The following is a 14787-nucleotide window of genomic DNA, read 5'->3' on the forward strand; positions in this document are numbered from 1 at the left end:
TGATTAGAGATGGTTGGTTGCCTTGTGGTGAAGGCAGTACTTTCAGTGGAAGGGATGGGAGGGGGAAAGATTGTCCTTTCAAGTGTTGTCCAAGTGCTAGTTCACTAGTTAGATGTTTTTAAAACTGGGTTGTCCTTTGGTTGTAGAAGTCATTGTGCATGCACACACACACACACATTTTGAGCATGAGTGGGGTGGTTTTTTTGTCTGCTGACATAGCTCAGATTGCTGTCAAGATCAATATAGTATTGATCCAGTTGCGTTGGTTCCCTTTCTAATGCAGGCTGTGACGTATTGGCTTTTGAGACTTTGACCATAGTAATGTCATTCAGAAATACATAATGTTATGTAAGATACAATATGTTGACTTGCTTTGGGAAGTAGTTTATGGTTTTGGCTATATGTAAGATCTCTAGAGTAATGCTCAGAGGAGATTCAAGTATTTGTAATTATCCTGAATTTTCACAATGAACTGTGAAACCCTCTACTTTTAAAGCAACTACTGCATTTCTGGCAGATTTTTTAAGTACACTTTGAAGTGTCAATTGTAAAGGTCAAATCTGGGACATTATCTAGCAGCATGGCCACGAGGATGAGCAGAGGGCTGGAGCACCTCTCCTAGGAGGACAGACTGAAGGAGTTGGGGCTGTTCAGTCTGGAGAAGAGAAGGCTCCCAGGTGACCTAATTGTGGCCTTCCAGTATCTGAAGGGGGCCTACAGGAAGGCTGGGGAGGGACTGCTCAGGATATCAGGTAGTGATAGGACTAGGGGGAATGGAATGAAGCTGGAGGTGGGAAGATTCAGGCTGGAGGTGAGGAGGAAGTTCTTCCCCATGAGAGTGGTGAAGCCCTGGAATGGGTTGTCCAGGGAGGTGGTTGAGGCCCTGTCCCTGGAGGTGTTTAAGCCCAGGCTGGATGAGGCTGTGTCCAGGCTGATCTAGTGTGGGGTGTCCCTGCCCATGGCAGGGGGGTTGGAACTAGGTGATCCTTGTGGTCCCTTCCAATCCTGACTGATACTATGATGTCCAATGGGTAATTCCAAAGAAAGCATGTGGCATTTGCTTGCTATATAAACCTGCTGACTCTCAAAAAGGCTTCATTTACAGTAATCATAGGCTTAGGGAGAAACCCTTATCAAATAAGTGTGTGTGTGTATAGTAGGAAACCCAAGTATGTGTGTTGTAGACTTAAATCTGACTTTTAATTCTTCTTTTTTTAATGAGTGTTTAGTTATGCAAGTAAGCCACAGTGTCTGTTCCTCAGGGCATTGTTCACAAACAGCAAGCACAATTTCCTAGGTTGTGGTTGCTCTATTCCCCAGCAGGCAGTAGGTGAGCCTTGAGGACAATCCATGGTTTTGTTTAAACTGCTTTTGCTGTGGCCAAGAACAAGATGATTTGTTGTGTGTGTTCGTGTGAATCTGCGTTGTTTCCCTTCAGTACATGGCTGTAGTGCCAGAAGAAAGCAGCACGATGTACGAACCGCTGCTCTTACATAATTAAGACCAACGGTGTGAGACAGAGGCCAAAACAACTGGACTCTGCATAATGAACAGAAGTTTGTTAGTACAGTGCTGTGAATGAGGACACTTGGGAAATTTGAAGCTGGAATTCCACAGTGGATCAGAAAATGGTGCTATATTCTGCCAGGCCAGCAGTCCTGAGCTTGCAGAGCTCTAGGCACACTTCTACCCTCCCCTGCACGAAGTGTGTGTTAAGCAATTTGTTGCATTGCAGTGAAGCTATTGTAGACATTATTTCAGAAGAGTGGTGATGTGAGCTTTTCCTGCCTGTGGCCCCCAAAGGTGGGAATTCAATATTGCTATTAATACCCAAACCCTTTGCTCTACCACTTAAGCCTGTCTTTCTCTCTGCCCTGGATTCACATGTGAAACCCGAGTGCAGATGCTTTATTGCAGAGCTAGAGACTTGTTCACCCTTGACCAATTCTGGTTTTAGCAGTCACTGAAGGACATCAGAAGTGCCTTCGTGTGCTGCACAGCAGGAGCAAAACCCCTCCCTCTGTTCCTGTAAAACTGAAGCTTATCCAGCAACTTTGACAGAAGCCATTTATATAATACACCCACAAGCCAGCACCGTTTAAGCAGATTCAGGCTGAAATATTTCTTTGGCGAGTTGTAAGGCTTTATATTACAGTTTTATTATGATATTATTAATAATACTATTATATTTAAATGATCCTATTTTTTTTTCAATGTGAAGGTATGTTTCTTTATACTAGTTGCAAAAAAAAAAAAACCCAAACCCCAAACCCCCTAGGTTTGCCATGAATAGCTGGCTTTTGAAAAGTCCATCAATTACTTTGGGGAGATTTTTCAGTTGCAATTCATTTTCAGACTATTTCTATGGGGAGTTTCTTGCCTTCAGTGAGTTACGAGAGGGCTGTTTCACTGTTCTGGCCAGTGCCATATGAAAGCAGTTAGAAGGCTGGAATTGTTTGTGGCCTAAATTGTTAGTCAGCAGAGCTGGTACAGCAGATTTCTTTGTGGCTTTTGGTGGAAAATATTAAACAGTCGCTCTTTCTTCAGTTAACAGGCTTCGTACGTTTTCAGCTGAGTTAGTCACAGAGCTGGCACAGACGTAACTGCGAGGGCTCCCCCCCTCCGGCTCCAAAGGCGGGGAGGAGCGGCGGGTGGGAGGGGGAGAGAAAGGCTCCTTTTTTTTTTTGCCTTGCCAGAGGAAGTTGCATTGGGAGCAGTGGCTGGGTTCTCTGGTGAGTGTGACATGTGAGCATTACTAGGCACTTCATCCTGCCAGGCTGCAGTCGCTGCTCACCAGGCTGCTGCTCGGTGGGAATGCTGCTGCTGTGGTGGTGGTTCGTGCTCCGCTCCTATGGGCTTGTAATGACCGGCTTGGGCAGCCAGGATTTTTTCAAGCTTTGCAAGGCTATCTGCTGATTGTATAATTGAATTTGTCAAGGAAAAAACCCCAAACCCTGGTAAACAGAAGCGCTAACTGAAGAGGAGAATCGGGTTGGCACGGTGACAGATGTTTGAATAAAGAAGTTGGCTTGGAGAAGATGTGCAGAGTCTGATTTTTTGATTTGGTTTTTTCCCCCCCTCTAGCATGGGAACTGCATTCACATGGTGATCAAAAGAAGCACTTGAGTGATGAACTGCTTTTGCAGAAGAAGTCTAAGCCAGTAATTTGATCTTTTGTGTGTGGTAGCTAGCTTATTTCTCTGAAGCGTTCTTTCTCAACAGTGTTTCTGCCTAGCGCGTTGGCAGATGGAGAAGCCGCGGCTACTGTCTGCTGAAGGAAAAGCGAACGCTCCACATTGCGTGCGTCCCTGACGGAGCAGCGCTGTCTGCCTTGCTGTCATTTGGGGAGACTGGATCCAACCAGCAATGTTATTCAGGGAGTTCATTGTCTCTGTGGTCTGACTCACCGCATGTAAATGTGCTGCAGCCGTACTGTATGTTGCAGATATTCTTCTCGCGCGGGAAAGAATTCTTTTCCTCCGAGCAGGTCCTGAAAAACTGTTTGCCATGAGATGCTTTTTCCTGGCTGGGCTGTTTCTGACATCGAGGATGGAAGCTGTAGAATGAGAGGGTGATCGGAAGGAGCGTTTATTTCCCGTCACTAGAAAGCCTGCGACGGCTGATTTGCAACTGACCTTGCAGCAGTGGGGTAGAGCTGCAGCCGTCTCTCTCAGGGCGATTGTTCCGTCCTCGACAGTGCCGTGTCTTCTGTAACAATGATTTCTCTGTGGGGGTAGAAGGACTTTGTGGAAATTGTGACATCTTACAAAGACCAATTTGCTTGTGGAAGGACAGCTGTGTGTGACAGTCAGTGCTGTTCAAATGGAATTGGATCTCGGTGTATTTTTATCAGCTGTTCCACAGTTTCGTTATTGAGGTTTGGGTGCTTAGAGGAATTTTGTTTTGGGGAGGAAAAAACCCAAACAACAACAACAACAACAACTTTTTTTTTCCCAGCATTGTCTTGAACATCTCAGGGTGCTTAAATCTGAAAAATGAAGTGCGAGGGGGAGATGGAGTGTCCTTTTTTAAATCCTAATACACCACCAGCAGGAGCACTCCCAAGTTTGTGAGGGGGTGTGGAACAGGTGAAAGTATTTCCTCTATGGTCCCCATTAGGATCCCTGCAGGCTGGTTCCAAACACGCTGTTCCTGGCATTTTTTGGCTGGCTTTTGCTTCCTCAAACGGATCGAATGAGTCGAGTTTGTATTGTTGTTTTGGAGGAGGAGGAAGATGATACTCCTACATTTATTTCCAAATTACCTCAGGAAAATGTATCCTTGCATCCATCACCCACTGGAAATGTGCTGGTAAGGCATATTGTTCGTTGGCATATTTCCAGCTTGTATAATACTGTTGCAGATACCACGTATTAACATGAATGTGCTCGATGCTGAAACAGGACAAAGTGGTAAAAACTGCCTGGACTAAAGAGGGTGAAAGCTGAAACTTAGTTGTAGAGTTAACATTTGCAAAGGCTCCTTCTTTTTCATTACTCTTGTATAATAGCAGAGGGTTGTTAGAATGCTTGGTAAAAACTGTGTTTGAAGTACACGTTTGGGTGTTGGGGTTTTTTGTCTGCTCCACTCCTTATTCCTCAATGGTGCATTTAGGCAATACCCCTCTAGAAACTGATGTAATCATTGGGTTGCAGTAATATACTGTGTTCATTTTGAGAGCTGATCTATAGCATCCATCAAGCAAGAGCAATTCTGAACTGAAATGAAAAATAAGCCCAAGGTATAATTTTGCCACGAGTTGCCATTTTCTGGAGATGATCGACAGTGGGACTGTGGTTTGATTACTTTATTTTGTCAAGTGACTCACTTAAATCTTGCTAGTCTACCTCAGCAGCTTTTCTTACTAAGAAAGCCTGCTATATTTAGTAATAGATGTGTGTGAGTGTGAATGTTGCCATACTTAATCTGACGGACTTTGCTTTCCCGCTCTGTTTAAACAGGTGAAAATTTCCTGGTAACTTTAGTCATGTAAAAGGGATTTCTTTGCTTATCTTGTACAGAATTTTCAGCATGAAGCAGCAGCCCTACCTTTATGATGAGGAGTTTATTTCTTAGCTGTTACAAGCCAGTCTTCTGGGCCCTTTTTTATATTTCATTGACATTAGAATATGTTCACATGTTGGAGGTTTTTAAAACTTGGAGTTTCTTCAGTTCTCAATACTGTTGGTGGTTTAATTACTTCACTGGCTGGGATTTCTTTTCTCACCTTGTGCTTGTGTTATGTACCACTAACAATTAAGATGGGGCTGTATTGTAAGATGTGGTTTGTTTGTTTTCATTTCAGCCGCTGTTGGTTCAAGCTATATTTAACGGAGATCCCGATGAAGTTCGAGCACTGATATTTAAGAAGGAAGATGTTAATTTTCAGGTAAAAACAAATACCATTACCTTTGAGTACATGTTGTTTTGATAGAACTTTCTGCTGTACTAGTCACTTTAAAACATTGCTAATTTATGAGCTGTAAATAGCATTGCTTTTATGTCATAGACCACGTAAAGCCGGTACATACACTTAACACTAGCAAGGAGGAGTGTGGAGTTGCTCTACTCCTTCCAAATGCTGGTTGTGCAGTGCTTGGTTAACTAAAGTTTGCTTATGCAGTTGCCTCAGACTTTTTAGAAAGTTGGACAGGTTAAGTGTCACATTATGTAGACTTTTCAAATACAGCATATGCAGTAGAAAATGATAAGAACATAGCCTTGGATTCAGTAGAGAGGTTCAATAGGTTTTAAGAGGGGGAGCTTAATTATTATACTAAGTAAAGAAAAGAAATTATGAATCCTGTTTGCAGTGCTACAAACCCAGACACTGCAGCCTTGAAAACTGTACTGAAATGGAATTGAGATCCATTGGCTGAAACTCCAGAGTGGAACAGCATGCAGCTACAGCATTTACTTTCTGTTAAAACTCTCCTATGCATGTTTGGCACTATGCAAGATAATACAGCATCAACTCTTCACATTGGTTAGAAACTGCTTCTATAATAGGCTGATATAAACCATTTAGGGCTCAACATTACTGAAAGGTCTGTAGCTATTTCTCCTCCAAATGCACCAGCCCAAGAGTGCTGCTAAAAAGCAAAGGTTCCTACATAGTGGCCACTGTAAGACCGTGATAATTGTTTGCATTTTCTTCTTGAGAAACATAAACCAGAAGCAAGTATTTTGTTTGCTATGTGTGTTTTGACATTTAAAAGCATTCTGCAGAATTTATACTTCAGCTGGCATTTATCAGATACAGGGGAGCCCTCCCATTGACTTGAAGAGCTGGAGCAGGGCTCTGTATAAGTGAAACTGTCAAATCTGAAGTTTTACTTGATAAGGTTGAACTTTCTTCCTCTCCTTTTTCAGTAGTTTGGCATGTTCCCTGCAAGACTGCATGGCATGATGGATTATATAGTATCAGAAGACTTAATCTTCTGTTTAGTTATAAGAGCATTAGCTTTGTATCCTTCCAGTCTCTTCATGTGTATGCTCTGGTCACACTGCTACTTTCATTTTTAAAGCTGTTTAGTCTGGGTTGTTTCATTTACATTCCTCCCTGTGTAACTCAGGTTTAGCCTTCATAGCTATAGTGCTTGTAAACAAAACTGGGTTAGTATCTTTCAACTTCTTTTCAGTATCTATTAAAAAATTCTCTGCTAGATTTCAGTGTGTCTGCAGCAGTGGTTTGATTTTTTGTTTTATTTCCAAGTTTTCTCAAACAGTTGCCCATAAATAGGAGGTCAACAGATGTGCCTTAACAGGAAAATATGTAATTGCTTGTCTTTGAAGAGGGCTATTTCAGACTGGTGGGTAATTATGGTAAAGAGGATGCTGTAGGCAGAATAGGCATACTGTATTATTTTTTTTTTAATCATTTCTGTGGCTAAATCTCCCTTTAACATAATGTGTCTGCATCTTAGGATAGTAACACCCAAGGTGTCTTTAGAATCCAGCCAGAACAAATTTGCTGTTTTTTCACAGCCGCCTTCTTCAGCGCAGGCAGATGCTTATCACTCCTTCCTACCATGGCATTCCTGATCCTACTAGAGGATGCATTCACGTATATCCCTTAAAACATTCTTTGTTGGGGCTAAACAAGCGGAGGGACCTCGACCGACTGGACAGATGGGCGGAGTCCAATGGGATGACATTTAGCAAGTCCAAGTGCCAGGTGCTGCACTTTGGCCATGGCAACCCCATGCAGAGCTACAGGCTGGGGTCAGAGTGGCTGAGAGCTGCCAAACAGAGAGGGACCTGGGGGTGCTGATTGACAGCATGAGCCAGCAGTGTGCCCAGGTGGCCAAGAGGGCCAATGGCATCCTGGCCTGCATTAGGAATAGTGTGGCCAGCAGGATAGGGAAGTCATTGTGCCCTGTACTCTACATTGGTTAAGCCACACCTTGAGTCCTGTGTCCAGTTCTGGGCCCCTCAGTTTAGGAAGGATATCGAGACACTTGAACATGTCCAGAGAAGGGCAACAAGGCTGGGGAGAGGCCTTGAGCACAAGCCCTATGAGGAGAGGCTGAGGGAGCTGGGGTTGTTTAGCCTGGAGAAGAGGAGGCTCAGGGGTGACCTCATTGCTCTCTACAACTACTTGAAAGTTGGTTGTAGCCAGGTGAGGGTTGGTCTCTTCTCCCAGGCAGCCAGCACCAGAACAAGGGGACACAGTCTCAAGCTGTGCCAGGGGAGGTTTAGGCTGGATGTTAGGAAGAAGCTCTATACAGAGAGAGTCATTCATCATTGGAATGTGCTGCCCAGGGTGGTGGTGGAGTCACCATCATTGGAGGTGTTCAGGAGGAGACTTGATGGGGTGCTTGGTGCCATGGGTTAGTTGTTTAGGTGGGTTGGATTGGTTGATGGGTTGGACATGATGATCTTGAAGGTCTCTTCCACCCTGGTCTATTCTATTCTATGTTATGGAATTTTTTCCAATTCACTATGCAAGTACTTCAGTAAGATTGTTTGAATTCCAGTTATTGCCTCCAATTCCTCTGCAGTCATTTCCCCCTCTCCAGAGCCGCTAATTATTTTGCAGTTGGTGCTCTAATAGCTGAGATTCTTCCCTTCTTCTCAGCACAGGTTGGACTCCACAACCAGAGCCTTGGCAGGGTTCTGTAAATGGATTTTGCCCAGAAGCAAATGGAAGGTAGAGCTGTTGTAGGTCTTTGTTGTGACAGTGACATTCATCTAAGAAAGTTGTTAGTGTCTTGCTGAAACGTGGGTGGTGATTTTCCTTCTGGTAGCATCCACCTTCCTTTACTTCTTCACTTTTGGTGTATATTATCTTCAACAGCAATTTCAATTGGCTCAGTACTTTTTTAAAGCTATGTGAACTGAGTCTATGTATCTGGCTTCCCCGAGCTGGATTGTGGCATCTGGTTTATCTTAAGGTGGCATTCAAAGAGTGCACCCAGACTGGGCTGGGCTCTTGGTGTTGAGCATTATTCCTGAAACAAATTATGTCTACTACCCTAGTGCTGTGTCTAAAAAGATTCTGAGATGGTTGGCCTTTCATAACATGAATTGCTGTGAGTGACCACATGATGATCTACTGATAGCAAACAGACTTTTTCAGGAAGAAGGCTGTTCTCTGTTCATGCTGTACCAGCCTTCTTGAGTCACAAGCTCAGTCTAGATTTAGAAAGTAGGTATTGTATTCTCCAATTGTAATCTTTTGTGAAGAAAGACCAAACTGAATGTGTCCCTAGCTGCTTAAACTGTGGTTGAAAACTGCTTACCTTCTCTGCAAGTTAGAAATGCCTGTCTTTTGTAGACAAAACTGGCTTACAGGATCTTTAATCAAGTGTATTGTTTGGAAGTGGAACTCCCTTAGGGCTCCAATTAGTGGAAGAAATGGAGGGGTGTTGGGTTGCTTCTCCTCAAGTTAGGCTGCACCTCGAGTACTGTGTCCAGTTCTGGGCCCCTCAGTTTAGGAAGGAGGTTGACTTGCTGGAACGAGTCCAGAGAAGGGCAATGAAGTTGGTGAGGGGCTTGGAACACAGCCCTGTGAGGAGAGGCTGAGGGAGCTGGGGTTGCTTAGCCTGGAGAGGAGGAGACTCAGGGGTGACCTTATTGCTTTCTACAACTACCTGAAGGGAGGTTGTAGACAGGCAGAGGTTGGTCTCTTCTCCCAGGCAGCCAGCACCAGAACAAGAGGACACAGTCTCAAGCTGCGCCAGGGGAGGTTTAGGCTGGTTGTTAGGAAGAAGTTCTATACAGAGAGAGTGATTGCCCATTGGAATGGGCTGCCTGGGGAGGTGGTGGAGTCACCATCATTTGAGGTGTTCAGGAGGAGACTTGACAGGGTGCTTGGTGCCATGGGTTAGTTGTTTAGGTGGGTTGGATTGGTTGATGGGTTGGGCGCGATGATCTTGAAGGTCTCTCCTGCTCTATCCTATCCTATCCTATCCTATCCTATCCTATCCTATCCTATCCTATCCTATCCTATCCTGTTACTATTCCTCCCCTTCCCCAAGAAAGCTTGAGAGACTGTATCTGCTTGTTTCATGAATCAGGATGAAATTGCAGATATCACATGTGTCAAGCCTGATACAATTCTGTTCTCCACAGGGCTCTTGCTGTGGTCTTTGTGTAGATGTATCTTTATGTTAAAAACCCCCAAATGTTTCTTAGTTCCACCCTGAGCTTTTCAGACTTGTCAGAACTGACACATTGAATATCTTCTTATTAGTTAACATTTCCTGCTCCTGCTGATTAGATTAGCATGGTGTGTTTGAATGTGATGTACTTTGCAGCAGTTAGTTATAGCCAACTACATGATTGCAGCATTGCCTCTTATAAATCGAGGTTTACCTTGTAAGATTTGGAGATGTATTGCTGTTGGGAACTGTGCCATCTGTAACCAAACCTTTCATGATATATGTTCACTTTGAAAGGTGAGGAAAATGGCATATTTCATCTGAGGTATTTGTTAAAAGTATAATTCTCTGGGGGACTACTAGCTCACTGTCAAAAATGATTTAAAGGTTGCAGACCTGACTACTGAAGTGATTGTTCAGAGTGAGAACAATTCTTCCTACCTCTAGACCTGTTGGGATAATATTTCTTGCCATGAAAAAGGATACTTCAGGTAACCCAATATGCAGTTTCTATAACCCAGTTTTGTTTGATCTTAGCTGAGGGGATAAACACCTGATTCTCCTATTCGGGACACAACGTGGTGTCAAACACCCACAAAACAAAGAGTTCCAACCTCCTACACCTGACTTACTCTTTACTAATGCTCTTAATACCAGAGCATCCTTCTTATGAGGAGAGATTGAGGGACCTGGGGCTCTTTATCTTGCAGAGGAGGAGCCTAAGGGGTGGTCTCATTCATGTTTATAAAGATAGTGAGTGCCCAGAGGATGGAGTCTGGCCTGCTCGGTGATGCCCAATGACAGGACAAGGAACAATGGTGGAAGCTGAGGCATAGGAAGCTCCATGGAAACAGGAGGAAAACATTCATCACTGTGAGGGTGATGGAACACTGGAACAGGCTGCTCAGGGGGGTGTGGAGTCCCCCTCTCTGGAGATATTCAAAACCCACATGGATGCATTCCTATGTGATCTGCTCTATGGGGGTTGGACTGGATGATCTTTCGAGGTCCTTTGCAACCCCTACCATTCAGTGATTCTTGGCAGCTCTTTTGGGGGGAATCTCAAACCCACAGAGATCTCTCCCAGTGTTCAAAAGTGCTCACCACTCCTCTGTAAAGCAGTGATACTGGCTGAAGAGTCATGTTAGAGTAAGAAATGCTTGGTTGGGGCAGCTGATGAAGTCACTCAGAGCAGGTTAATGCATGGTGCTTTTAAAGTAGTGTTTCATCTGCAGTACCATGGTTTGTGTTTTCAGGGGGGCTCAGGGAGGCTGTTTTTAACAGGGAGTGGAGATACAGAGGTAGCTTTGGAAACAGCAGGAAAAACTTGGGCAGTTTTGCATGGCTATTTGCATGCTCCACGGAAAAGCAATGAGAGGGAATGCAGGTGTGTCCAAACCATGCTCTTTCCTCTTCAGAAATACTATGACCATTGATCAGAAGAGCTGTGGTGTTTCCTGATAGTTTGTGACTCAGTCCACCCACAGTCTGCTTGCAGGGAAAAATTTTTCCAGGCCACTCCATCCATAACACCTCTTGTTGCTACTTTAAGCTGCTGGCAATCAGAGCAAAGCTGCTGTGTGGCTTCTGTATATAAACTGGTGAGAACAAGCAGTAGTAGTTAAAAGCTAGCAGAATACAGCAAAGGCTAAGCAGGATTTGGGCACAATTTTTAACTCTTCAAGCTGTGATTCTGAAGTGAGGTGAGAGATTGGGTTTACTAACTAGTCTGTGTGTCCCAGGTATGCATTGGACCCAGCATTGTCAGATTCCTGCAGGCAACATACACTGTTTGGTAAACTGGGCAGACAAGGTTGGTTAGAATAGAATTAGCCAGGTTGGAAGAGACCTTCAAGATCATTGTGTCCAACCCATCATCCAGCACCATCTAATCAACTAAACCATGGCACCAAGCACCCCATCAAGTCTCCTTCTAAACACCTCCAGTGATGGCAACTCCACCACCTCCCCGAGCAGCACATTCCAATGGGCAATCACTCTCTCTAAGAAGAATTTCTTCGTAACATCCAGCTTAAACATCCCCTGGTGCAGCTTGAGACTGTGTCCTCTTGTTGTGGTGCTGGTTGCCTGGGAGAAGAGACCAACCCCCTCCTGGCTACAACCTCCCTTCAGGTAGTTGTAGACAGCAATAAGGTCTTCCCTGAGCCGCCTCTTCTCCAGGCCAAGCAACCCCAGCTCCCTCAGTCTCTCCTCATAAGGCTTATGTTCCAAACCCCTCCCCAGCTTTGTTGCCCTTCTCTGGACACATTCCAGCAAGTCAACATCTTTCCTAAACTGAGGGGCCCAGAACTGGACACAGTACTCAAGGTGTGGCTTAAACAGAGTGGTGTACAGCGGCACAATCACCTCCCTGCTCCTGCTGGCCACACTGTTCCTGATCCAGGCCAGAATGCCATTGGCTTTCTTGGCTCTCTGGGCCCAGTGCTGTCTCATGTTCAGCCTGGTGTCAACCAGTACCCCCAGGTCCCTTTCTGCCTGGCTGTTCTCCAGCCACTCTGACCCCAGCCTGTAGCACTGCATGGGGTTGTTGTGGCCAATGTATGGAACCCAGCACTTGGATGTGTTAAATCTCATGCCCTTGTACACTGCCCATCTGTCCAGCCTGTCAAGGTCCCTCTGCAGAGCTGCATGGCTGTTTTGCAGCATGGTTGTCTGCATGGCAGTGTTTTTACTGCATTGCCTGTCCACTAAATGTATTTTTGCAGTGCTTGAGGATTTGACAGATTGGTTTTGATTCAGTCATTGTTATTTCTTTAACATTGATATAGAGAACCATGAATAATTGGATCAAATACAAATGTGTTTCAGGAATTCTCTGTTTGAGCCTCCAGTGTGATTCTTAGTGATAATGATTTTGTAGATCATGCTTCATTTGCCATATTTCTTTCAGTGATTATGGCTTAAGATTGTAGCCTTCAAAGCATAATTGAAGTTCTGTAATTCCTGCTGCTTTTACAAAACAGGCTAGAGGCAAGGACTTGAATAGTTAGAGCTTACTGGGGTTACTTCTGGCAGTTGCTCTGTCTGTCATGCAGGGGATTGGTATTTGAGAACAGAGAATCTGAACTGAAAGAGCAGAGAGAGGATAAAAGCTCAGTAGACTTAATGTGCGTTAACTTCCAGCATCAGCACAGTTCTGGTGATTGTAAGATAGGATCTGAATTTACTGAGTATTTGCAGTAACTCTGTGGGCAAAAACTTTTCATCTATGTGCAACATACCTTTGAACAAGACAAATTTCTACACTTTTCAGGTGCTTAAAGCTGTCTTAACTATTTACTGTGGAATATCTAATTGCACTATCAGCAAACACCATCATTTCCTTCACCCAATTTGGCCCTTGTACATAGGCTCTGTGCAAGGCAGATGCAGCTTTTAAGTTCCTCAGATCTGCTCTGATAAAGGAGGCATGTAAATCAATCCTGGGAAAAGAAGATACTTCTCCTTTGTTTGCTACATGCTGTAGGGAGAGCTCTTCCATAAACACCCAAGGAGGAGGGCTCTCATTGACTGTCAGTAGATGGCTGTAGGCCCTGGTGTCAGAAATGAGGACAGATGAGGTGGAAGCTCATTACAATGAGGGATCTCTGAGTCCTTAGTGAAAAGAAAGTTGAGATACAGTGTCTGTCTGGAATATTAATTTTGAGTGTTTGAATTTTCTCCAGCCTATAAGGTCAGCTTGTACCTTTCCATCTCCAAAACCAGTGGAATTCTGTTCTCTTTTCAGTCTTTTATCAATGTCCTGCTTTATCATCATCCTTCCTAATTTACATTCAGGTTTTGGTTGCATGAACATGCAGTTGTGCTGGCTGACTTTCTCAAAGGAGTGCAGATGTCTTGCTTTAGTTGCTGCTAACCTTTCCTATAATGGCAGTTACCTTCTAAGCTTACACCTAATCTAGTTAGCCTAAAGAACAGTACAGGTGAAGTACTTTCATCCTAAGCTTGCCAGCACTTTTGGAGGAGTTTGGGTCCTGGTTAGCAGAAGCTTTCTGTTGTGTTTCTTTGTGACTGAAGTGGGGATTTTTCATCATCATTTATTGCTCTGTGGAGGGTGGTTTCAACTCATTCTTAAGAACAAATAAATTCTTTGGGATTCTTTTTTTTTTTTGCCTAATAATTTGTATTAGCATAGATTGTGCTGTATGCTGCTTTGAAGCAGATGTTCAGAGTAGTGCAAGGTTTTCTTAACAGAAAGACTTCACATATTGCAACTAGATGCCCTCATTTTATGAAGCTATTTCATGTGCACAAGCAAAATGTTTAAGCTTGCTAAAACTGAACAGACAAGCTGAAAACCTCATCTTTCCCCGTCACCAAGGTGGTGCAGTTAGTGAGACAAATTCCTGCTTCACATCAGACACATACAGGTTAGTCATTCTGGTGCTGGCCTTTGCAGTGAAGAAGGCAGAAACCCCAGCTGTTCTGAACAAAAGTGTCATTGGCCTGAATGTAATGTGGTGGATTTAAACTGGCATGGAAGATGTGCATACCTTACCTAGTGTGGTGTGATCTTTCACTGCAGCATAAACAGAGCCTGTATTGTACTGTTTGCTCTCTTGGCATGTTTTCTTATTTGTGTCCTCAGATATTACAGATAGATGACAGGAGTAAGGGGAGGCAGCCACTGTCCCTTGTTCAGCCTGCTCTGAGCACAGGCTGCATTATGTAATGTGCTCCACATCACTGTACTCTCATTATGAAAGTCCTTTGTTTACACACAGTGCTTTTATTCCTCCCCCAAAAGCAGTTTCAGAGTCATTTTTTCCTACCAGCCACTGTATTCCAGTTCAAAGCTGGGAATTTCTTTTTCTGCAACACATAGCAGGTGAATGTTTGCAAATCCTATACTTGGCATTTGGGAAGAGGAAAGCTAAGGGAAAGTAACTTTTAATTAGCTACTGTGTCTGTTGTTTGGGGTTTTTTAATAGGACATAGTGTTGAATGCTGTAGAAGTTTGTGGTTTGTGAATGGGTATTTTATAACTTTAATGGTGGAGGGGTTGTGCTGTCTCTCCACCTCTCAGCCTCTCTAGTGTATTAACAGATAGTCTTGGCCCTAAAAGTTGCTCCATTTTAATTCCTGAGGAAGGAAGGGAAATGCATTCCAAATGTCTCAGCTGTACTGTGAGCTCAAGTTGCTCATATCAAAGGGTAGAGAA

The 14787-nt window shown here is 43.9% G+C and overlaps 1 protein-coding gene across 3 annotated transcripts in view; it reads left to right on the forward strand.

Moving 5' to 3' along the window:
- ANKRD28 (ankyrin repeat domain 28) overlaps positions 1–14787 on the forward strand; it is a 134590-nt gene that overhangs the window by 48108 nt on the left and 71695 nt on the right. The window contains exons 1-2 of one of the 3 annotated variants that reach the window (XM_068152354.1): positions 2635–4311; positions 5306–5389. In XM_068152354.1, coding sequence (XP_068008455.1) covers positions 4195–4311; positions 5306–5389 — 201 coding nt within the window. In that variant the 5' untranslated portion in view covers positions 2635–4194. Of the gene's footprint in view, positions 1–2634; positions 4312–5305; positions 5390–14787 lie in introns of those variants that run through there. The other 2 variants (XM_068152351.1, XM_068152353.1) reach the window with 2 other exon arrangements.

The sequence above is a fragment of the Melanerpes formicivorus genome, unplaced genomic scaffold (genome assembly GCF_026170545.1).
Source record: "Melanerpes formicivorus ecotype bairdi unplaced genomic scaffold, bMelFor1.0.p_v2 SCAF_23, whole genome shotgun sequence".
NCBI lineage: Eukaryota > Metazoa > Chordata > Aves > Piciformes > Picidae > Melanerpes > Melanerpes formicivorus.